Source organism: Pseudochaenichthys georgianus, chromosome 1, assembly GCF_902827115.2.
Source record: "Pseudochaenichthys georgianus chromosome 1, fPseGeo1.2, whole genome shotgun sequence".
In the NCBI taxonomy this organism is placed as follows: domain Eukaryota; kingdom Metazoa; phylum Chordata; class Actinopteri; order Perciformes; family Channichthyidae; genus Pseudochaenichthys; species Pseudochaenichthys georgianus.
Genome location: NC_047503.1, coordinates 14469444 through 14494295, shown reverse-complemented (window position 1 = coordinate 14494295; position 24852 = coordinate 14469444). Strand labels below are relative to the sequence as shown.

Genomic DNA, 24852 nt, shown 5'->3' with positions numbered 1-24852 from the left:
TGACATATCACTCAGGATTTGTAAAGAAAGAGGACAGATGCTAAAGGTTAGTCGGACAATAACCCCATTTATTCTCATCTACGGAAAATCAGCTGTCAAAGGCACGTCATGGCGTAATATCAAATACATTCAACATATACTGTAAACACTTCTAATTTAAGTTTTCTTTCCATCAACATCATAATAATACACCATATAAATACAGTTACATATAGTTACATTAAGACGCAAACAGCAGGCATGAACTAAGAAATATTGCATTTTTAGTTGAGTAGGCGTCAGGTCTGAAATAGGTGTGTGTGTGTGTGTGTGTGTGTGTGTGTGTGTGTGTGTGTGTGTGTGTGTGTGTGTGTGTGTGTGTGTGTGTGTGTGTGTGTGTGTGTGTGTGCGTGTGCGTGTGTGTGTGTGTACGCGCGTGTGTGTGTGTGGACTAGCATTACTATACTTGTGGGGACCCAAATCTGTTTACATAGTCACGTGTGGGGACTCGCCTCCCTTATGGGGACAAATTGGAGGTCCCCATAAGGGGAATCATTAATTTTAGGGTGAAGACTTGGTTAGGTTTAGGATTAGGTTAAGGGTAAGGGTTAGGGTTAGGCATGTGTTGGTTATGGTTAAGGTTAGGATACGTCTCTAGGAAATGCATGTAAGTCAATGTAATGTCCCCTGAAGTGATGCATACATGGTATGTGTGTGTGTGTGTGTGTGTGTGTGTGTGTGTGTGTGTGTGTGTGTGTGTGTGTGTGTGTGTGTGTGTGTGTGTGTGTGTGTGTGTGTGTGTGTGTGTGTGTGTGTGTGTGTGTGCTCTTTTAAGAAAGCCTGACTTAACACAGCATGTGTGTGATTATATTTCAATGAAATGTTGCGTTTAGGTTGACCTTCACATCCACCCGCCTCTTTTTTTGTCCTCGCACTCAAAGTGAGAAAAGCTGGTCTGATCTTTCCTGTTGCCGGGCAGATTGTGGAGGAGGTCTCGATGTGGAGGCGGGTACGCTGCGAATCGTCGGGGCGCTGTAGTCTGATTCCTTGGCTCGATCTTCCAGGAACTTATCAAACTCTGGTAAGGACAGTTAAGTTAAGGGTAAGTTTGTGCACGTTCAATTAAGCAAGAATTATTATACATAATTTTTACACTAAAATTCAAAACATACCTTCACTGGACACCCCCTCGCTAACTGAAGAGTGTTCTTCCTGCATTACAAACACAATAACACATTAAGAGTAAAGATCATATAGACCACATCACATTGACCCTCAATTACCATTATTCTCATATATGTGTTCTTTAGTAAAGTCGAGAACAGATTAGAAATTTGATTTGGCTAAATTATATTTGTACCAGTGTTGCTCTAATTTCTGGTACATTAAAGCGTGTGCCTGTTGATCCTCATTGAAAAAAGCTAACAATTTGGACAATAATTCCCAAATGAAAGCCTGAAGAAAGTTGAACAACGGAATCCAAATGTTAAAATAGTGAAAATAATTTTGTGAATAACTTAAAAAAAAAAAATCATAATTATATTATAATTTTTAAATCTTTTGTTACACAACAGTAGAAGTGAATACATATATCTTAGTCCTGTTTGTGAACCAACCACTCTCTTGCAAATGGCTTTAATCCAACTCTAAATGTGTTTTTTTTAAATATATATTTGTCTTGTTTTATTTATACTGTATGTAAAAACATGGGTTTGTATTTTTTTTTAAGTACATGTATTGACAAACTAAGTCAATTCCTATTTTTTTTTTTTTAAAAGTACTAACGAGACAAAGAAAAAATCCCAAATAAAGCAGAAATATCTTCTGACATTCTTCTGTCTGTGACATGTTTCCTCTTACCATATCATTAGATCTGTCAACATCACTCTGCGGGGAGTTTTTTTCTGGCGCCACCTACAAGTAAAATAATCAAGAGAGGGATAAAGTGACACTGTTTTAGCCAAATCTACACAATTAGCAATATACTTTCATTTCAATTGAGATATTTTATTCAGATCCATGTCTGTGTAGCGTGGTATATATACACACCCCTCCTGTGACCTGCAACCTGGTGTCCAGAGCTCCAGCGAGGCCCTCCACAGCCCCTGGGTCCTCATACCTGACACTGGGAAGAGGATGTGTTGTAATGCAGGCTGTCGAGTGGAGCAGTGATGATGTGTTTTTGTGGGCCAACCCGGAGGCTAGCATCGCAACGGCTCCATCTCAATAATATTTGTGGCAAACACACGTTTTGTTCAGCAGGATAATCTCTACATATAAAACCCAACTTTAATGAATTGTTAAGGGTTAAAAAGTATAAAGCTAACATTAGGCTAGTGTTCGGTGTTATGACGTTTAGTAGTCTCATTTAGCCACTTGTTGGCAACCATGTGGAGATTATCCTGCTAAACATAATCGGTGTGTATAATTAACGCTTGTTTTAGATCCTATTTTCTAGTGTTGTTCAGGGAGCCCTTGAGAAGCTTACTTCCAGTTTGGCGTACAAATAGTCCTGTCAACTCACAATAACTCATTGATAGATAGCCCTACGTAAGTAATAGGAAGAATGTGTATTGATTTGTTTTGTGGTGAACCGTCCTTTTTAAAGTCACCACAAGTGAAAAGGCACTTGATTCCGTAGTTTTAGTCACGATTGCACGCAAATAAAAATCTGTAGTGAGAGCAAGTGTCCTCTGTCGTCAGTGAGCTCCACTCACCTTTTCCTCTGGTCAGCCAGGGAGCTTCCTCTTGTATGTGCAAACATGTCAAACTCCTCCTCCTCTTCTACAACACACATGGTTAAATCATTAGGTCACAAAAAAAGCAATGTTGTCCATCTTGGTAACCAAACGTTTAAAATAATAAAACCAAAACATTTGTGAAATACTTATGTTTGCTTTGTTTTTCATCAAAATGTCATTGTTTGTTATTCATGGTAAGACCATTATTCTATCATAATTCTGATAATGAATCAGAAATCCTTTATTGGTCCCACAGCCAGAGCGTTGATATCAGTAAGTTACAGCAAAGAACACAATACAGATTTCAAAAACAAACACACATATATTATAAATAAAACGGGCACATAAAATACAAATCAAAATAGTACATAAAACAAGTGAGTAGCAGCATAATAAAGGTAAAGAAGCAAAGGTTTTAAAAAAAAGTATAAAAGTATTCAAGCAGCAGCCAGTAGTAAGAATATTAAACTGTAATAATATATTGCATATAATTGGTGTTGGAGAACATGATGTGTCCATAGACATAGTATCCTGCAACCTTTCAGAACATCATATTCTCCAGCAGTGTATCTTTTCATGTTGTCCTTTTCATAAGTAATGCTGTTGCAATAATGCAATGTTTGCAATATCCTGTTTTCTAACAGAAATATGCCAACCCAAGAAGGATGACCTGATCCATACCACAGCATATGTATGGCATTTGGGTTACAAAAGAGGGCACATGTTTTTTTACTCACTGTGGTTGGCTGATTGATGTTGATTGTCGGGAGCGCTGTCTGCTGATTGGCTGGTTGTTGTGATGACAGCAGGTTGGCTGAGAGAGGGGGGTTCAGGGCTGAGGTCCAGGAGGTTAGTGGTGGTGCTAGAGCTCTGCTACGAGAGAGGATACGACTTATTGTGTGTATTGTTATAGAGGCAAACAAAAGAGGAGGAGCGAGACATCTTCTTACCTGTGGGGTATTCGACACTTGAGCCTTGTTCAGTCTGTCAAACCTAACAATACAAATAGAAAACAATTACAATCCAGTGAATATAAATTAAGTACAGAAGCCCTCAGAAGACATTTCTGGTGATTTTGTTTCTCTTATTTTGATTTAAATTGATTCTCTCCTTGATTTTCAGACTTGAGAATGCTGAAAGAAAAGGTTTTGCTTGAAGTAATTTAAGTTCTTTAAAACATAAATATATATATATATATATGTGAATGTTTTCTTATTCTCCTCTACCCACAAGAGCCTAAGATGTACCAGCATTCAGGGTTTACTTCAGCCTTGCTTATTAAAAAAAAAATAGTATTTTATAAAAAAAAAAAAAAAAAACTCCTGTTGATCCTGAGAAAAAGAAATCGCCTGCTAAAACGTAACAATTGACAGATTGAAAAAAATGTAAGAAACTTAGAAAGACTATCCTGTCAAAATATTTTCCTATTCCTAAGTGATTAACACAGGAGAGACATCTTCCAAATGGATCACCAACTTTTTGTTTCCTCATCGTGTTGTAATTGATCTTTAATACACCCTTAAAACGTATAAATATAATCCAAGGCTAACACAAACCTCTCGTAGCGGATGAAGGCGTTGTTGAGGTCATCGTTGATCATTAGCAGCTCTCCAATGAACCCTTCATCCAGCAGCTGGGGGATGAGCTCCACCACTCGACTCTGCATGTTCTTACACACCGAGTACAGCTGCTGCTCAGGGGGAGGGGGGGAGAGACTCAATCATTATCATCACTAATAACATGGAGTCGCGGTTAAAGACGTGAAATCTAGTCCAAGAGTTATACAATGATCATATGTACCCACTTCTCTTCATCCTGCTTCAACTACTTTTACAAGTATCACTAGGGAACGACAGAGGTCTCACACACACACACACACACACACACACACACACACACACACACACACACACACACACACACACACACACACACACACACACACACACACACACACACACACACACACACACACACACACACACACACACACACACACACACACACACACACACACACACACACACACACACACACACACACACACACACACACACACACACACACACACACACACACACACACACACACACACACACACACACACACACACACACACACACACACACACACACACCTGTAGCAGCTCTCTGTCATCTTGCTTGCACTGCCCAGGCGAGATCTCATTCAGCATCTCTGACATCACAGTGAGGTTCCCCTTCACCAGTGCCAGCTCACTTCGTAGCTTCTGTTCCTGGATTACAAGATATACAAATAATAGACATCAGTCAAAAGCCACAACACTGTTACATTTATTCTATTGTAATTGTGTTTACTGCTTAAATATGAAGAAGGCTGTATTACTCATAGAACTTCTATAATGCATTGAAATGCTAGTTATATTTTCAGCACATAGTTAACATCATTAACAATGGCTCTGCTCTACGGAGTCACAGTAGTGCCATATGTCAAAAGATATATATATATATATATATATATACACATATACAGTGGGGCAAAAAAGTATTTAGTCAGCACCAATTGTGCAAGTTCTCCCACTTAAAAATATGAGAGAGGCCTGTAATTTTCATCCTAGGTACACTTCAACTATGAGAGACAGAATGGGGGGAAAGAATCCAGGAAATCACATTGTAGGATTTGTAAAGAATTAATTGGTAAATTCCTCGGTAAAATAAGTATTTGGTCACCTACAAACTCCACTATGGCCAAGACCAAAGAGCTGTCAAAGTTCACCAGAAACGAAATTGTAGACCTGCACCAGGCTGGGAAGACTGAATCTGCAATCGGTAAGCAGCTTGGTGTGAAGAAATCAACTGTGGGAGCAATTATTAGAAAATGGAAGACATACAAGACCACTGATAATTTCCCTCGATCTGGGGCTCCACCTACAGTCTATGGGCTCCACGCAAGATCTCACCCCGTGGGGTCAAAATGGTCAAGATGGGGTCAAGAACGGTGAGCAAAAATCCCAGAACCACACGGGGGGACCTAGTCAATGACCTGCAGAGAGCTGGGACCAAAGGAACAAAGGCTACCATCAGTAACACACTACGCCGCCAGGGACTCAAATCCTGCAGTGCCAGACGTGTCCCCCTGCTTAAGCCAGTACATGTCCAGGCCCGTCTGAAGTTGGCTAGAGAGCATTTAGATGATCCAGAAGAGGATTGGGAGAATGTCAGATGGTCAGATGAAACCAAAATAGAACTTTTTGGTAAAAACTCAACTAGACGTGTTTGGAGGAGAAATAATGCTGAGTTGCATCCAAAGAACACCATACCTACTGTGAAACATGGGGGTGGAAACATCATGCTTTGGGGCTGGTTTTCTGCAAAGGGACCAGGACGACTGATCCGTGTAAAGGAAAGAATGAATGGGGCCATGTATCGTGAGATTTTGAGTGACAACCTCCTTCCATCAGCAAGGGCATTGAAGATGAAACATGGCTGGGTCTTTCAGCATGACAATGATCCCAAACACACCGCCCGGGCAACGAAGGAGTGGCTTCATGAGAAGCATTTCAAGGTCCTGGAATCTCCAGATCTCAACCCCATAGAAAATCTTTGGAGGGAGTTGAAAGTACGTGTTGCCCAGCGACAGCCCCAAAACATCACTGCTCTAGAGTAGATCTGCATGGAGGAATGGGCCAAAATACCAGCAACAGTGTGTGAAAACCTTGTGAAGACTTACAGAAAACGTTTGACCTCTGTCATTGCCAACAAAGGGTATATAACAAAGTATTGAGATGAACTTTTGTTATTGACCAAATACTTATTTTCCACCATAATTTGCAAATAAATTCTTTAAAAATCAGACAATGTGATTTTCTGGATTTTTTTCTTCTCATTTTGTCTCTCATAGTTGAAGTGTATCTAGGATGAAAATTACAGGCCTCTCATCTTTTTAAGTGGGAGAACTTGCACAATTGGTGGCTGACTAAATACTTTTTTGCCCCACTGTATATATATATATATATATATATAAAGATTAACACATCAGTAAGAAGATGTAGAACTATAAAGAGCTATAAATAAAATGGTTTGTATACATTTGAAATATATATATTTAATAATATATTTTCTTCCTCTGTATATTTTCCATTTATTCGTTATTTTTTATCTTTTTCAGGTTGCTTTTTTCCCTCCACATTCTGACCAAGTGTTCAAAGTACTTGCGGGGCACATATCGTGATGTTTCTTCCCCTGATACAAGTGAAAGTATGCTGAATATAAGCACAACATATCATACCTACAAAGACATATCAGTGATTACAAGAACTACTAAATTACCTTTTTTCTTTTATGCATACAGAAAAGTTGAACATAAAGAATGAAGCAAACATAGATGTAATAAGAGGGGAATTGACAATAGTGCCTCCAAATGAATCATTAACTTCTTTATCATAAAGCGGGGATAACTGCACTGTACAAAGCGAACCAAGGTTTCTAAATATAATTGCCCCTTTTCAGGATTTTTGCAACACTAAATCACATTGCATCTTCCAAGGATTTTAGACACTGAAAATAAATCGATTCTTGAATGTCAAAGCGAAAACAAATGAATCTGGATCAGATATCCCTTAATTGAATGAGTCTGAAATCAGTCAGTCATTGTATTATTGACCTGTTCCATGCAAACATTGACTGACAGGTTTTTTGTTTTTTTAAATGTAGTTGTACCTGTTGTGCAGAGAGGGAGCCCGGCTCCTCACCCCTCTGGTCCGGGGGGGAAGTACTCTGAGGGGGGACACTGGAAGCTGTTTGTGGTTCTGACTGAGGTGTGGGAGCGGCAACGGGGGCTGTTTCAGGAGTCTCATTTTCTGGGGTACTCTGAAGATAAAGAACCAGTGTAAAGACAGATATCTGTAGATGCATTGTGGGTGTTATTTTCACTTTGCCGACCGTCTCACCCTATTGGGAGTGTGTATGGGGGACAGAGCATCCAGATCTGTCATGGGGAACTCCAGACCGCGTCTCCTCAGGTCGTCATATACGTACACCACCCCTGCCAGGGAGGGAGAGCTTCGAAACGCATCCGCCCACGACTGAAGAGATGAGGAAAAACATGAAGAAAGAATGAGAATGTCTGACTGTTGAATCACTGTTCAAAAACACCGTATACTGGCCAAAACAAAGATTATATGGGAAAAGAAGAATAAAACAACAGAAATTGAATGCTCCTTCAGTATTAACAAGCCCAACTGTATCTAATTTGATCATTCCTGCCGGTCTCACACAACTGGCCTTGGCGAAGTAAGATAGGAAAGTGTGAAGGTAGTTAAATCACAAAAAACAATAAAAAGATAACACTATAAGTCTGTAGCCATAATATAGTCAGCGTGTGTGGTTTCAACACATACCACTGAAATATCTCACAGTACAAGTGAGGACAAACAACTTAAAAACGCAAAACAAAAAAGATTTCCAACTAAATAAAATGCTATTGCAGACAAAAGCTAAAATGGTTTGCTGATTTACTAATGTTCTATGATATTAATAGCTTTGAGTTTAGAACAACTGGTCAGACAAAACAGTTATTTGAAGAAAGTGTATTAGGGCCATTGAAGGTAAAAAAACTACCTGACAAATGACAAAGCTGGGGGAAGTAGGTATTATTATTTCTATAAGAACACATAAAGAGATTTAAGTTCTAATTTAGAAGAAGAAACCAGTGGCGTAACTATCGACGGTGCAGCCGGTGCAACGCATGCAAAAAAAAAAAAAAGTATATATAATTTTTTTATATTCTTTTTTTAATATTGTTTTTTGGGGCCCCAATGGCATTGACCGGTTCACGCAGTCTTCAAAGTAACCAAGCAACCTAAATTAATTTGTAATTTGTCTATCCAATGACCTTGCTCCCTTTCATGTCATGTGATACCTCGCGTGACGAACGAACCGTTTAATCAACCTGTACTGTAGCTAGCAGCAGCAAGTTCGGCAGCATTATAAAAAATGTAATATCAATCAATCAATCAATCAATCAATCAGGAGATGTAACAGCTAAACTGACAAAATTAGATGTTTTTTTTGTTATACATCGTCCTCGAAATTGAGCGCTAACGTTAGCAATGTTGACGTGCAGCGGCAGCCAGAGGCTAACGATAGCTCAGCACCATCAATGCCATCTAGCTCCACAAGTGAAGCTGTATCCGTGGCCGTGGCTGTGCAACCTTCTTCTCCAGCCAGCCAGGAGGAGAGGCTGGATTTGGCTGTGCCCGGCAGTGGTCCAACAGTTCCCCCAAGGGCCCCAACCGATAGGGGACTCTATGGCGCTATTGAGGCCCCCAAGGCCAAGATCAAAAGCTATATTATAGCAACTGGTCTATGTAGGCCTACCGGCCCATTCCCCAGAGAGAAACATCAAGGAAACAGGTTTAATCCTCTTCTTAGTTCGCTGTGCCGTTGTCAGGCTGTGGTGGTCTGAGGCCAGGGCAGGTTGTTGTTGATAGCCTATACATGTGGCGCTTCTGAGTGGTTGTGTATATCCGTGTGTGTGTGAGCGCATCAGCGTGCACTTATGTTTGGGGCGATGGGGGGGGGGGGAGGCCCAAAACAATATTTGCACCGGGGCCAATCACAACCTTGTTACGCCACTGGAAGAAACTCACATTTACGAACCCTCACCCCCCTTTTTTCAAAGGAACACATTGCTTTACTTGTTTTTAATCTGATCACACCAAAGACGCCAGCAGTAAACAGGGAATTCCCCATGCAACCGTTAATGAAGAGGTGAAACAGTACTGAACATGACATTGCAATAATACATTTTTCCTTTAAAAATGTAAGACTTTTTAATCTCAGAAAATATATGTTTTTCTCACTATAACATAGTAGCTTTTTCCCCTTCCATTTACCCCTACAATTTCAGAGAATATAAAAAATGGTTTTGTATTTTTTTCGTTATATTGCCATTTTATAGACACAACAAATAGATGTCAATATATAATCAATATGGGAAATAATCATCAGTTACAGCTCTTGTGCAGACAGTTTATATCATCTTTCCCTCTATAGAAGCATCTGCATACATACCTGTATGAGGCTCAGCACACGGTCATGCAGGGCAGTGGGGGGGTTATATTTGGGAAGAATGGATCGCACCAAAACTCCTTCAATAAACTCCTGTGACGACACAAGAATGTGGAAGCGCTGGCCGCAGTTCTTCACACAGGCCTCGAGAACCTGCAGTGATACAGTTCAATATGAAAAAAAAGTCAAGTCCAAAATGAAGCGTTTTCTCACATTGCCTCAATGTGTACACTAAGACTTCAATATTGATTTAGCAACTTCTTTAAGCAGACACCCTTCCTTCTTTTATCATCCTTTCACATTATTTTTGTTTAAAATGATACTCTCACAACCTATAATCCTCATGAACAAATGATTGCACATTGACATGGAATCCCCTACAGATACTCACAGTAAGGGCCAACATGATCTCTCTGAAGTTCTTGTTTCCTACGATTCTCTTCTTGATAGCTTTGACTGCATCTTTGGGCCTGAGAAAAACAACATCAGATATTTATAGATAAGAAAATAATTAAATAAGTCGAAGCAAGTTGCTATTGCAGAAGAAAACTGTGTATTAATTTGTTTGTGACTCATCTCTATAAGAAGAGAGAGCTGGAAATAAAGTCAATTTAATTTGTTTGTTTTTTTACTATATAAGTCAGCAACAAAACCATAGGAAGTGAAACAGTGATATTCAAAACTAGGAGACCTACATACAGTAGAGAAAGGTCGGGCAATATGCACCACATAATGAAACCATGTGACTTGTGTGAGCACCCTACCCCTCGTCCGTCTCGTTGATGATGTCACAGATCTCCATATTGATCCCCCAGTCCTCCGACTGCAGACAAACGCTGGTCGCTCGCTCTGTCAACACACAGGGAACAGGTGAAGGGGCATTAGTAGAGTCATATTGCTAAAGGATTAGAAAAATATCATAATAATCAGAAGACTTTCCTCTGATATTAAGATGTTTGCCAGAAAATAAGAAGTCACACAGGTCATTACAATCGGTTCTGTATGTATTTCAGATATCAGTCTGGGGGAAATGTTTCAATTGGTGTAAAAAGTTGGTTTTTGTTTTTTTGTTTGTTGCTTTTGGAAGAAAAACAACATCAAAAAATCAAAATGCCATACAATATTAAGATATGCTGCCTTTAATTGTTATATTCATACAGGAAAGAAGATCACCATATGATCATCTCTATGTCTACCTCTTAAAGTAAGGAGTCTAAAGAGGAGCTCTGAAAGCATTAGTGAAATAAAATGCATATCTTTTTTAAATCGAAAATGAAATCTATGTGACAACACACAATAAACATTACAATCTTAAAAAACATCCACACTCAAATCAACTGGAACTTTTTGGTCCGTTTTTGGCACTACAAGCTGTAAACAAAATCAACCTTTTAAAGTTGTTGAGTTAACATTTTAGAAAACAGTTTCCTGTTTAATCATCCAACAGATATGGAGTGCAGTCCTTAACTCCTTTTTTGGAGTTGTGTTTCTAGCGATCAAACCAATGTTAATACAATACTCAAGGATCAAGGTTTAAGATGTTTTATTCTCATTCTACAACCAAATGTAGCCCCTTAATGAAGTTCAGGGTGGTCCAAAACCCCACAAATAAACTGTTTAGCTGCTAAATGCTTTATCATGTTGATTTGTATATTTGCCGTCTGTGTGTGTCTGCCGTTTGTTGCTGAGCAGCTACAACTTTACAGCTTTTTCGCTCCAAACAGCTGCCTGCTGTGGTGAAAAACAAGGCTCTGGAAGCAGCGTGTGTGAACCAAAATTGTAAAGTTTTGCACCAGAAAAAAAAAACAATGAGCTGAAAGATGCTAAAACGGTGTGTAGAGCTAAAGGGAACTGAAGAGTCTGGTGATAATTCTCTTTGTGTCATCAGAACAAGAGAAACCTTTCATATTACACATAGTTGTTGGATCCATTATTCATAGGCTACAAAGCAGGCTGTTGTGAGGAAATCATCATGTCCTCTGACGTTATAGAGCTCCCTCCAGAGCCACATAAGACATTATACAACAGTTTTCTGAGGAAGGCTGAGTAACACTGTGTGTAAACCACAATCTTCAAGTGTAAAATTGCAATTTAATCAAATCAGATTTTGGGAACTGTGTTGACATTTTCTTTTTACCGACAGTATGATCAAACAAGCGACATTTCATCATATAACAATTCTGAGTAATTGGTGAAAATATTTGTCATCAGCTATCCAAAAGGCACTTTAAACCATTATGAGCATAGGCAAACAAACAAAACATATCTCATGAGAAGACAGCCAAGGTTATTGTGTTTTTTTTAATTGTAACTATATTGATCAGCTAAGTTTTTTAGCTTTCACATTACACTGAACAAAAATATAAACGCAACACTTTTGTTTTTGCTCCCATTTTTCATGAGATGAACTCAAAGATCTAAAACATTTTCTATATACACAAAATAACCATTTCTCTCAAATATTGTTCACATTTCTGAAGAAATCTGTGATAGTGAGCACTTCTCATTTGCCGAGATAATCCATCCCTACTCACAGGTGTGGCATATCAAGATGCTGATTAGACAGCATGATTATTGCACAGGTGTGCCTTAGGCTGGCCACAATAAAAGGCCACTCTGAAAGGTGCTTTTTTGCTTTATTGGGGGGGTCTGGGGGGGTCCGAAAACCAGTCAGTATCTGGTGTGAGGGTTAGGGTGACGGAGCGTCCACACTACAGCTCCAAAAATAGCTTGGAGCTGGGCGTGTCTGGAGCTTGGGGATTTTATTCAAGCAACACGGCCAACAACCAATCACATGAATCTCCCGCCCCCGACATACAAAGCAAAAACCCCCGGGGATTTTATGCGAGCAATATATCTATAAACTCCCCAAACAGGCGAAAACCTACCAGTTTCCCCCACTGTCTCTGCCACCTCCCTCCATGCCTGGTTCCTCCGGTTTGTATCCCGGTAGGTGAAGAGGGTCTGGTCATACAAAACCGGGTGATTCTCTACGGCGATAGTTAGTTTCTCCTCCGACTTTTTTTGAAATATAGAAATGAACGGCGGGATATCTCTCCCAGCTTAGACGCGGTTTGATTGGCTAGCGCTTCAGCTGTCAGATTTTGGGAAACGGGATTTGATTGGCTGGCGCTGGCTACTCCGGCGTCCAGGCGACCAGAAGTTGAACAATGTTCAACTTCTGGTCGCCTGGGTCGCCTGAGACGCCTCGCTCTGCTACCACAATTCAGTTCGGCGAAAAAGCGCGGCTACGTGACGTCACCCCATTGAAAGTGAATGGGCAGCTTGGAGCAACTTGGAGCTTTCGACGCTGTCGACGCTGTAGTGTAGACGGGCCGTGAGGGTAATGTTGTGAATCGAGTGGCCTGTGTTCGTCGTCCATTACATACGCCTGCCCATACCATAACCCCACCACCACGATGGGCCACTCGATTCACAACATTACCCTACCCCTACCCCTACCCCTCACACCAGATACTGACTGGTTTTCGGACCTCCCCAGATCCCCCCCAATAAAGCAAAACTGCACGTTTCAGAGTGGCCTTTTATTGTGGCCAGCCTAAGGCACACCTGTGCAATAATCATGCTGTCTAATCAGCATCTTGATATGCCACACCTGTGAGGTGGGATGGATTATCTCGGCAAAGGAGAAGTGCTCATTATCACAGATTTTTTCAGATTTGTGAACAATATTTGAGAGAAATGGTTATTTTGTATATATAGAAAATGTTTTAGATCTTTGAGTTCATCTCATGAAAAATGGGAGCAAAAACAAAAGTGTTGCGTTTATATTTTTGTTCAGTGTATTTCTGTCCATACTATTTGCAATCAAAGCCGGCTTTCTTTGCACTCCTCCACCCCTCACTGGCTCCTCATAAATCTCTAAATCTCCTTAATTCCTTTCCACCAACACCCCCCTACATTTCCAAACCCTCACTGCCTTTCTCAATCCCATTCTACTCCCTCCCTCCCTCCCTCCTCTCTCCTTCCTCGCTCCCACTTCATGTGACTGTCAGCTGCTTCTGTTCTCATCCGCCTCAGAAGTAGCTGGAGCCTCTCTGACATTCATGTTTGGGGAAAGTGAGTGGATGAGATAAGAGGAAGAGAGGCTTGAGATGGGTGTGTAACCTTTTCTCACCACTCATAACTGTCCTGATTACTCTGCAGGCTGTCTGTGTTGGCTTTACATTTTCAAGCAAAACAAGCAACATGTTGCATTAAAGGATGTGTACCATGACATAATACGCTTGCTGAGAGTATAAGTGAAACTTGTACACAAGGTGTGAAACTGTATTTTTGTAGAACACATCAGGGATTGAGGAAGTGAGAGAAAACACATTTGGCGTCATTGATTCGCTAGATGTGTTGTCACTTAACTTCTGCAACAAATCATATGAAAGATCGAGGCAAGTAAGTCCCGCCTCTGACGCGTCATTGGCTTTAAAGACATCGTTTGATGTTTCTGTCAAATTCGGACTTCATTTTGAACATTTTATAAAAGTAGACAAGCATTACAAGTGTCATAAAGTTGTTTTCCATGCCTATGAGCGTGGCAAATCTTGAAGCATGTAACTGGTTGTATAAATTAAATAATCCAAAATTGAATGTAAAGGTGAACAACTCCTAGCATAAAGTTCATAAACAGCAGCTACTTACCGATTCTCTGACCAACAGGCGTCGAAAAGGGGTTTCCTATGAAAAACTCAATTTTCTCCCCGAGTGAAAACATATTTGGAACAATGAGCAGCGACCACTCCAACTGTGTGAAAGTTATTCGGCAGCTACTGAGCTCAAACTGCTGTGTTTCCTTTGCTTCCAGAGTCCGCTGCTGCTTCAGAGGCGCACGGGCTCTCTGAGTGGTGGTCACGTGAAAACACAAAAACACACACACACACACACACACACACACACACACACACACACACACACACACACACACACACACACACACACACACAGTCAGGAAGCAGCAGACAACAACACAGAACACAGCCGCTGATTTCATCGCATTGTTAACAATGGACGTAACTTGATTATATTAAAAATAAAGACGCTTTATTTGCGGTTGCAAGTTTTACTACAATATAAAATAAAATAAAACACAGCAGCCTGTGAGATAGCTGTTTGATCTCAGTGCAAGTAGGCCTTTTCAACCAGTCAGTATTGGTAGAACTAAAGGAGTGTCCAAGTATTATACACAAGTATTAAAGAGAATACATTATAGAATAACTAAAATAATCGACATAGGCCTACTGTTAATGCAGACACATTACATCTTTACTATTGGGAGTGGTGGAATACTTTTGAGATATTTTACATTATTTATAGTATTAAAATATACTAAATACTAAAGTCGTGCATACAAAATGTGCTGTGAGCCTACCTTTCCAAAACCAACATCTGAGACCATAAGTCAACTAGAAACTTTTATGTCAGCAGCACCACCTAGTGTACAGTGAAAGACCTGAATGAACATTTGATTCTGATTTTTTTTACAGTATTTTTTTTATTTTTTTATCTTGCAACATATATTGAACAGGTGCTTACAGAAAAGAAAGTTATTGTATGTCACAAACAACTGACTTATGGTTTGTGACCCCTATTGACTGAGAACAGTTCGTCTCTCGAATGTACTCCACACATGGCCTATACAATGTTTAGGTTAATCTGGTCTAGTGTCTGAGTCTACAAGTACATGCCAAGAAGAAACAGTTTCTAATCATTACTTGTGATAACAAACAGAGCTGTTTTTCTGCAACAATATTCTGCAAGTGATTGTTCAAGGAAACAGGACTCACATCAACATTTATTATAATTTTTTGGGGGAAATGTTATGCCTTTAGCTATAGGAAGACAATAGAGAGATGACAGGAAAGAGAGGACAGAAGGATGGAGATTGACATGAAACAAGACATGTGTGTTTTAAAGTTATACAAGTAAAAGTGCTTGATTTTTTTTTTAAATGGACACTGCATGTAGATGGTTTATCTAATTATGTATGGTATTATATGATGACTTTTAAATTGTTGTAAGTCATGCAATAATGTGTGTGCAGCATTTTAAACACACTATAAACCAACCCGGTATCACGGCAGAACGTGAACATGTGACGATTTACCATGCTGGGAGACGTGAAGATGTCACGATTTCAAACGTGACAGTTACACGGTATTGTTAACCCATGTTAACCAGTGGAGAAATAACCGGAAATACCAACCAAATGTTACTCCGATGTAATGATTTATTTTGTAATAGTCACACTCGATTACGCCGATTTTCTTGTTGCCCCAGCTGGTCGACACCTCTTTTAGCAGAAACAAAGGCTACATTAATGTATTAAATCGATGTTAATCCGTGTGTGTGAATGTGGAATTAACAGACGTGACGTTGTGCGATTGAGTTGCCAGGCAACAGCTTCGGTTCATGTTAATTTACAAACTCTTCAACTACAACCGTAGTTATATTTAAAAACATGTTAGAAGGCCTCACGAAATACTTTAATGCAAATTAAAATGTAAATGTGAAGGAATGTGTGTATACAAAATACATCGGTCATAAACGAAACCGGAAACAGACGTAGGCAAGATCCTCAGCTCGATGATTTGCTGGGATTTGGTGTTTATGTGATGTGAAATCTGAAAACGTTTTTTAAAAATACAATAATACTTTATTCCGAGTGTGCTTGCTTTTCTCTTTGAAAGTCATCACATAACGGCATTGTAATACACGGTTTGGCTGCATTAAATATTACATATCTGCCTCATTCTCTATTTATAGAGCCCTGCTGAGAAGACTTCTAGACAAACAGGAGAACTGCCGCCAAAACTGAAGATGTGACGGTGGATCATAAATATATAAGCAATTAAACAACATCTTACATTTCTTTTCACACAATACGTCTCCTTGCAGTATCAACACTAATTCGGCTGACTTTTATATTTGATCCAATTGGTAGATAGGCTGTATTTACACCATAACGGTGCACAGCTGATAGAAAGGGGACACCTGGTGGTTAAAGCACGTTATTGAATTGTCTTATTTTATTATTAGATATTAATAGGAGGATGTGCAAAACAGACAAACCTAATAAGGCTTAATTTAAACATTAAAGAGTACTTAGGTTAAGGTCTTCTTTTGAATAAGAAAAAAGCTTTAAGAAGAATATGGAGGGATGAAACCCTCTTGAAACCGCAGGTCCTTCCTTCCTGCAGCGGTCAGACTTTACAACCAGCACTGCCCCTAGTAAGACCCTCCTACACACAACCACAACAAAGACTATAACACCCCTTACTGCTAAATACAAACCAACTTTGTGCAATATGTGCTATATGTGCAATATATATGCCATTAATAACTGTGTCATTTATACCTGGCCACTAAATCAATATATATATGCCGTTTTTTTTTTATGTATTTTTGAAAATTATGTAACTTTTTATTTTTTTAGCATATTGTTTATTATATTATTTCTAAATATAATTGCCCCTTTTCAGGATTTTTGCAACACTAAATCACATTGCATCTTCCAAGGATTTTAGACACTGAAAATAAATCGATTCTTGAATGTCAAAGCGAAAACAAATGAATCTGGATCAGATATCCCTTAATTGAATGAGTCTGAAATCAGTCAGTCATTGTATTATTGACCTGTTCCATGCAAACATTGACTGACAGGTTTTTTGTTTTTTTAAATGTAGTTGTACCTGTTGTGCAGAGAGGGAGCCCGGCTCCTCACCCCTCTGGTCCGGGGGGGAAGTACTCTGAGGGGGGACACTGGAAGCTGTTTGTGGTTCTGACTGAGGTGTGGGAGCGGCAACGGGGGCTGTTTCAGGAGTCTCATTTTCTGGGGTACTCTGAAGATAAAGAACCAGTGTAAAGACAGATATCTGTAGATGCATTGTGGGTGTTATTTTCACTTTGCCGACCGTCTCACCCTATTGGGAGTGTGTATGGGGGACAGAGCATCCAGATCTGTCATGGGGAACTCCAGACCGCGTCTCCTCAGGTCGTCATATACGTACACCACCCCTGCCAGGGAGGGAGAGCTTCGAAACGCATCCGCCCACGACTGAAGAGATGAGGAAAAACATGAAGAAAGAATGAGAATGTCTGACTGTTGAATCACTGTTCAAAAACACCGTATACTGGCCAAAACAAAGATTATATGGGAAAAGAAGAATAAAACAACAGAAATTGAATGCTCCTTCAGTATTAACAAGCCCAACTGTATCTAATTTGATCATTCCTGCCGGTCTCACACAACTGGCCTTGGCGAAGTAAGATAGGAAAGTGTGAAGGTAGTTAAATCACAAAAAACAATAAAAAGATAACACTATAAGTCTGTAGCCATAATATAGTCAGCGTGTGTGGTTTCAACACATACCACTGAAATATCTCACAGTACAAGTGAGGACAAACAACTTAAAAACGCAAAACAAAAAAGATTTCCAACTAAATAAAATGCTATTGCAGACAAAAGCTAAAATGGTTTGCTGATTTACTAATGTTCTATGATATTAATAGCTTTGAGTTTAGAACAACTGGTCAGACAAAACAGTTATTTGAAGAAAGTGTATTAGGGCCATTGAAGGTAAAAAAACTACCTGACAAATGACAAAGCTGGGGGAAGTAGGTATTATTATTTCTATAAGAACACATAAAGAGATTTAAGTTCTAATTTAGAAGAAGAAACCAGTGGCGTAACTATCGACGGTGCAGCCGGTGCAACGCATGCAAAAAAAAAAAAAAAGTATATATAATTTTTTTATATTCTTTTTTTAATATTGTTTTTTGGGGCCCCAATGGCATTGACCGGTTCACGCAGTCTTCAAAGTAACCAAGCAACCTAAATTAATTTGTAATTTGTCTATCCAATGACCTTGCTCCCTTTCATGTCATGTGATACCTCGCGTGACGAACGAACCGTTTAATCAACCTGTACTGTAGCTAGCAGCAGCAAGTTCGGCAGCATTATAAAAAATGTAATATCAATCAATCAATCAATCAATCATCAGGAGATGTAACAGCTAAACTGACAAAATTAGATGTTTTTTTTGTTATACATCGTCCTCGAAATTGAGCGCTAACGTTAGCAATGTTGACGTGCAGCGGCAGCCAGAGGCTAACGATAGCTCAGCACCATCAATGCCATCTAGCTCCACAAGTGAAGCTGTATCCGTGGCCGTGGCTGTGCAACCTTCTTCTCCAGCCAGCCAGGAGGAGAGGCTGGATTTGGCTGTGCCCGGCAGTGGTCCAACAGTTCCCCCAAGGGCCCCAACCGATAGGGGACTCTATGGCGCTATTGAGGCCCCCAAGGCCAAGATCAAAAGCTATATTATAGCAACTGGTCTATGTAGGCCTACCGGCCCATTCCCCAGAGAGAAACATCAAGGAAACAGGTTTAATCCTCTTCTTAGTTCGCTGTGCCGTTGTCAGGCTGTGGTGGTCTGAGGCCAGGGCAGGTTGTTGTTGATAGCCTATACATGTGGCGCTTCTGAGTGGTTGTGTATGTCCGTGTGTGTGTGAGCGCATCAGCGTGCACTTATGTTTGGGGCGATGGGGGGGGGGGGAGGCCCAAAACAATATTTGCACCGGGGCCAATCACAACCTTGTTACGCCACTGGAAGAAACTCACATTTACGAACCCTCACCCCCCTTTTTTCAAAGGAACACATTGCTTTACTTGTTTTTAATCTGATCACACCAAAGACGCCAGCAGTAAACAGGGAATTCCCCATGCAACCGTTAATGAAGAGGTGAAACAGTACTGAACATGACATTGCAATAATACATTTTTCCTTTAAAAATGTAAGACTTTTTAATCTCAGAAAATATATGTTTTTCTCACTATAACATAGTAGCTTTTTCCCCTTCCATTTACCCCTACAATTTCAGAGAATATAAAAAATGGTTTTGTATTTTTTTCGTTATATTGCCATTTTATAGACACAACAAATAGATGTCAATATATAATCAATATGGGAAATAATCATCAGTTACAGCTCTTGTGCAGACAGTTTATATCATCTTTCCCTCTATAGAAGCATCTGCATACATACCTGTATGAGGCTCAGCACACGGTCATGCAGGGCAGTGGGGGGGTTATATTTGGGAAGAATGGATCGCACCAAAACTCCTTCAATAAACTCCTGTGACGACACAAGAATGTGGAAGCGCTGGCCGCAGTTCTTCACACAGGCCTCGAGAACCTGCAGTGATACAGTTCAATATGAAAAAAAAGTCAAGTCCAAAATGAAGCGTTTTCTCACATTGCCTCAATGTGTACACTAAGACTTCAATATTGATTTAGCAACTTCTTTAAGCAGACACCCTTCCTTCTTTTATCATCCTTTCACATTATTTTTGTTTAAAATGATACTCTCACAACCTATAATCCTCATGAACAAATGATTGCACATTGACATGGAATCCCCTACAGATACTCACAGTAAGGGCCAACATGATCTCTCTGAAGTTCTTGTTTCCTACGATTCTCTTCTTGATAGCTTTGACTGCATCTTTGGGCCTGAGAAAAACAACATCAGATATTTATAGATAAGAAAATAATTAAATAAGTCGAAGCAAGTTGCTATTGCAGAAGAAAACTGTGTATTAATTTGTTTGTGACTCATCTCTATAAGAAGAGAGAGCTGGAAATAAAGTCAATTTAATTTGTTTGTTTTTTTACTATATAAGTCAGCAACAAAACCATAGGAAGTGAAACAGTGATATTCAAACTAGGAGACCTACATACAGTAGAGAAAGGTCGGGCAATATGCACCACATAATGAAACCATGTGACTTGTGTGAGCACCCTACCCCTCGTCCGTCTCGTTGATGATGTCACAGATCTCCATATTGATCCCCCAGTCCTCCGACTGCAGACAAACGCTGGTCGCTCGCTCTGTCAACACACAGGGAACAGGTGAAGGGGCATTAGTAGAGTCATATTGCTAAAGGATTAGAAAAATATCATAATAATCAGAAGACTTTCCTCTGATATTAAGATGTTTGCCAGAAAATAAGAAGTCACACAGGTCATTACAATCGGTTCTGTATGTATTTCAGATATCAGTCTGGGGGAAATGTTTCAATTGGTGTAAAAAGTTGGTTTTTGTTTTTTTGTTTGTTGCTTTTGGAAGAAAAACAACATCAAAAAATCAAAATGCCATACAATATTAAGATATGCTGCCTTTAATTGTTATATTCATACAGGAAAGAAGATCACCATATGATCATCTCTATGTCTACCTCTTAAAGTAAGGAGTCTAAAGAGGAGCTCTGAAAGCATTAGTGAAATAAAATGCATATCTTTTTTAAATCGAAAATGAAATCTATGTGACAACACACAATAAACATTACAATCTTAAAAAACATCCACACTCAAATCAACTGGAACTTTTTGGTCCGTTTTTGGCACTACAAGCTGTAAACAAAATCAACCTTTTAAAGTTGTTGAGTTAACATTTTAGAAAACAGTTTCCTGTTTAATCATCCAACAGATATGGAGTGCAGTCCTTAACTCCTTTTTTGGAGTTGTGTTTCTAGCGATCAAACCAATGTTAATACAATACTCAAGGATCAAGGTTTAAGATGTTTTATTCTCATTCTACAACCAAATGTAGCCCCTTAATGAAGTTCAGGGTGGTCCAAAACCCACAAATAAACTGTTTAGCTGCTAAATGCTTTATCATGTTGATTTGTATATTTGCCGTCTGTGTGTGTCTGCCGTTTGTTGCTGAGCAGCTACAACTTTACAGCTTTTTCGCTCCAAACAGCTGCCTGCTGTGGTGAAAAACAAGGCTCTGGAAGCAGCGTGTGTGAACCAAAATTGTAAAGTTTTGCACCAGAAAAAAAAAACAATGAGCTGAAAGATGCTAAAACGGTGTGTAGAGCTAAAGGGAACTGAAGAGTCTGGTGATAATTCTCTTTGTGTCATCAGAACAAGAGAAACCTTTCATATTACACATAGTTGTTGGATCCATTATTCATAGGCTACAAAGCAGGCTGTTGTGAGGAAATCATCATGTCCTCTGACGTTATAGAGCTCCCTCCAGAGCCACATAAGACATTATACAACAGTTTCTGAGGAAGGCTGAGTAACACTGTGTGTAAACCACAATCTTCAAGTGTAAAATTGCAATTTAATCAAATCAGATTTTGGGAACTGTGTTGACATTTTCTTTTTACCGACAGTATGATCAAACAAGCGACATTTTCATATAACAATTCTGAGTAATTGGTGAAAATATTTGTCATCAGCTATCCAAAAGGCACTTTAAACCATTATGAGCATAGGCAAACAAACAAAACATATCTCATGAGAAGACAGCCAAGGTTATTGTGTTTTTTTTAATTGTAACTATATTGATCAGCTAAGTTTTTAGCTTTCACATTACACTGAACAAAAATATAAACGCAACACTTTTGTTTTTGCTCCCATTTTTCATGAGATGAACTCAAAGATCTAAAACATTTTCTATATACACAAAATAACCATTTCTCTCAAATATTGTTCACATTTCTGAAGAAATCTGTGATAGTGAGCACTTCTCATTTGCCGAGATAATCCATCCCTACTCACAGGTGTGGCATATCAAGATGCTGATTAGACAGCATGATTATTGCACAGGTGTGCCTTAGGCTGGCCACAATAAAAGGCCACTCTGAAAGGTGCTTTTTTGCTTTATTGGGGGGGTCTGGGGGGGTCCGAAAACCAGTCAGTATCTGGTGTGAGGGTTAGGGTGACGGAGCGTCCACACTACAGCTCCAAAAATAGCTTGGAGCTGGGCGTGTCTGGAGCTTGGGGATTTTATTCAAGCAACACGGCCAACAACCAATCACATGAATCTCCCGCCCCCGACATACAAAGCAAAAACCCCCGGGGATTTTATGCGAGCAATATATCTATAAACTCCCCAAACAGGCGAAAACCTACCAGTTTCCCCCACTGTCTCTGCCACCTCCCTCCATGCCTGGTTCCTCCGGTTTGTATCCCGGTAGGTGAAGAGGGTCTGGTCATACAAAACCGGGTGATTCTCTACGGCGATAGTTAGTTTCTCCTCCGACTTTTTTTGAAATATAGAAATGAACGGCGGGATATCTCTCCCAGCTTAGACGCGGTTTGATTGGCTAGCGCTTCAGCTGTCAGATTTTGGGAAACGGGATTTGATTGGCTGGCGCTGGCTACTCCGGCGTCCAGGCGACCAGAAGTTGAACAATGTTCAACTTCTGGTCGCCTGGGTCGCCTGAGACGCCTCGCTCTGCTACCCACAATTCAGTTCGGCGAAAAAGCGCGGCTACGTGACGTCACCCCATTGAAAGTGAATGGGCAGCTTGGAGCAACTTGGAGCTTTCGACGCTGTCGACGCTGTAGTGTAGACGGGCCGTGAGGGTAATGTTGTGAATCGAGTGGCCTGTGTTCGTCGTCCATTACATACGCCTGCCCATACCATAACCCCACCACCACGATGGGCCACTCGATTCACAACATTACCCTACCCTACCCTACCCCTCACACCAGATACTGACTGGTTTTCGGACCTCCCCAGATCCCCCCCAATAAAGCAAAACTGCACGTTTCAGAGTGGCCTTTTATTGTGGCCAGCCTAAGGCACACCTGTGCAATAATCATGCTGTCTAATCAGCATCTTGATATGCCACACCTGTGAGGTGGGATGGATTTCTCGGCAAAGGAGAAGTGCTCATTATCACAGATTTTTTCAGATTTGTGAACAATATTTGAGAGAAATGTTTTTTGTATATATAGAAAATGTTTTAGATCTTTGAGTTCATCTCATGAAAAATGGGAGCAAAAACAAAAGTGTTGCGTTTATATTTTTGTTCAGTGTATTTCTGTCCATACTATTTGCAATCAAAGCCGGCTTTCTTTGCACTCCTCCACCCCTCACTGGCTCCTCATAAATCTCTAAATCTCCTTAATTCCTTTCCACCAACACCCCCCTACATTTCCAAACCCTCACTGCCTTTCTCATCCCATTTACTCCCTCCCTCCCTCCCTCCATCTCTCCTTTCCCGCTCCCACTTCATGTGACTGTCAGCTGCTTCTGTTCTCTCCGCCTCAGAAGTAGCTGCTGGAGCCTCTCTGACATTCATGTTTGGGGAAAGTGAGTGGATGAGATAAGAGGAAGAGAGGCTTGAGATGGGTGTGTAACCTTTTCTCACCACTCATAACTGTCCTGATTACTCTGCAGGCTGTCTGTGTTGGCTTTACATTTCAAGCAAAACAAGCAACATGTTGCATTAAGATGTGTACCATGACATAATACGCTTGCTGAGAGTATAGTGAAACTTGTACACAAGGTGTGAAAACTGTATTTTTGTAGAACACATCAGGGATTGAGGAAGTGAGAGAAAACACATTTGGCGTCATTGATTCGCTAGATGTGTTGTCACTTAACTTCTGCAACAAATCATATGAAAGATCGAGGCAAGTAAGTCCCGCCTCTGACGCGTCATTGGCTTTAAAGACATCGTTTGATGTTTCTGTCAAATTCGGACTTCATTTTGAACATTTTATAAAAGTAGACAAGCATTACAAGTGTCATAAAGTTGTTTTCCATGCCTATGAGCGTGGCAAATCTTGAAGCATGTAACTGGTTGTATAAATTAAATAATCCAAAATTGAATGTAAAGGTGAACAACTCCTAGCATAAAGTTCATAAACAGCAGCTACTTACCGATTCTCTGACCAACAGGCGTCGAAAAGGGGTTTCCTATGAAAACTCAATTTCTCCCCGAGTGAAACATATTTGGAACAATGAGCAGCGACCACTCCAACTGTGTGAAAGTTATTCGGCAGCTACTGAGCTCAAACTGCTGTGTTTCCTTTGCTTCCAGAGTCCGCTGCTGCTTCAGAGGCGCACGGGCTCTCTGAGTGGTGGTCACGTGAAAACACAAAAACACACAAACACACACACCACACACACACACACACACACACACACACACACACACACACCACACACACACAGTCAGGAAGCAGCAGACAACAACACAGAACACAGCCGCTGATTTTCATCGCATTGTTAACAATGGACGTAACTTGATTATATTAAAATAAA

At 40.1% G+C, this 24852-nt stretch overlaps 2 protein-coding genes across 3 annotated transcripts; both read right to left on the bottom strand.

Moving 5' to 3' along the window:
- Nucleotides 1–46: 46 nt before the first annotated feature.
- Nucleotides 47–14623, bottom strand: LOC117453449 (target of Myb1 membrane trafficking protein-like). 2 transcript variants are annotated; one of them, XM_034092268.2, is made up of 15 exons: nucleotides 14426–14623; nucleotides 10534–10618; nucleotides 10161–10239; nucleotides 9773–9922; nucleotides 7648–7782; nucleotides 7418–7567; nucleotides 4858–4974; nucleotides 4277–4410; nucleotides 3671–3713; nucleotides 3458–3593; nucleotides 2697–2763; nucleotides 2029–2104; nucleotides 1840–1893; nucleotides 1152–1191; nucleotides 47–1057 (listed from the first exon to the last, which is right to left on the bottom strand). In XM_034092268.2, exons 1-15 carry the CDS (start codon nucleotides 14496–14498, stop codon nucleotides 915–917), a joined length of 1482 nt encoding a protein of 493 aa, XP_033948159.1. In that variant the 5' UTR covers nucleotides 14499–14623; the 3' UTR covers nucleotides 47–914. The 2 variants fall into 2 exon arrangements, with proteins under 2 accessions (XP_033948159.1, XP_033948161.1); XM_034092270.2 differs by having other exon boundaries at nucleotides 3458–3590.
- A 2360-nt stretch (nucleotides 14624–16983) lies between these two features.
- On the bottom strand, nucleotides 16984–24507 carry LOC117452325 (target of Myb1 membrane trafficking protein-like). The gene is made up of 7 exons (XM_034090882.2): nucleotides 24469–24507; nucleotides 20588–20672; nucleotides 20216–20294; nucleotides 19828–19977; nucleotides 17703–17837; nucleotides 17473–17622; nucleotides 16984–17022 (listed from the first exon to the last, which is right to left on the bottom strand). Exons 2-7 carry the CDS (start codon nucleotides 20623–20625, stop codon nucleotides 16984–16986), a joined length of 591 nt encoding a protein of 196 aa, XP_033946773.2. The 5' UTR covers nucleotides 20626–20672; nucleotides 24469–24507.
- Nucleotides 24508–24852: the final 345 nt, after the last annotated feature.

Coding starts and splice junctions, on each gene's coding strand:
- LOC117453449 (XM_034092268.2), bottom strand. CDS start 14,498: ATGTTTTCACTCGGGGAGAAAATTGAGTTTTTCATAGGAAACCCCTTT. Junction 10,619..14,425: donor GCCTGTTGGTCAGAGAATCG/GTAAGTAGCTGC, acceptor GTGTGTTGACAG/AGCGAGCGACCAGCGTTTGT. Junction 2,764..3,457: donor ACATCAATCAGCCAACCACA/GTGAGTAAAAAA, acceptor TGTGTGTTGTAG/AAGAGGAGGAGGAGTTTGAC.
- LOC117452325 (XM_034090882.2), bottom strand. CDS start 20,625: ATGGAGATCTGTGACATCATCAACGAGACGGACGAGGG. Junction 17,623..17,702: donor CCATACACACTCCCAATAGG/GTGAGACGGTCG, acceptor CTTTATCTTCAG/AGTACCCCAGAAAATGAGAC. Junction 17,023..17,472: donor GCTCCCTCTCTGCACAACAG/GTACAACTACAT, acceptor GGTTGTGTGTAG/GAGGGTCTTACTAGGGGCAG.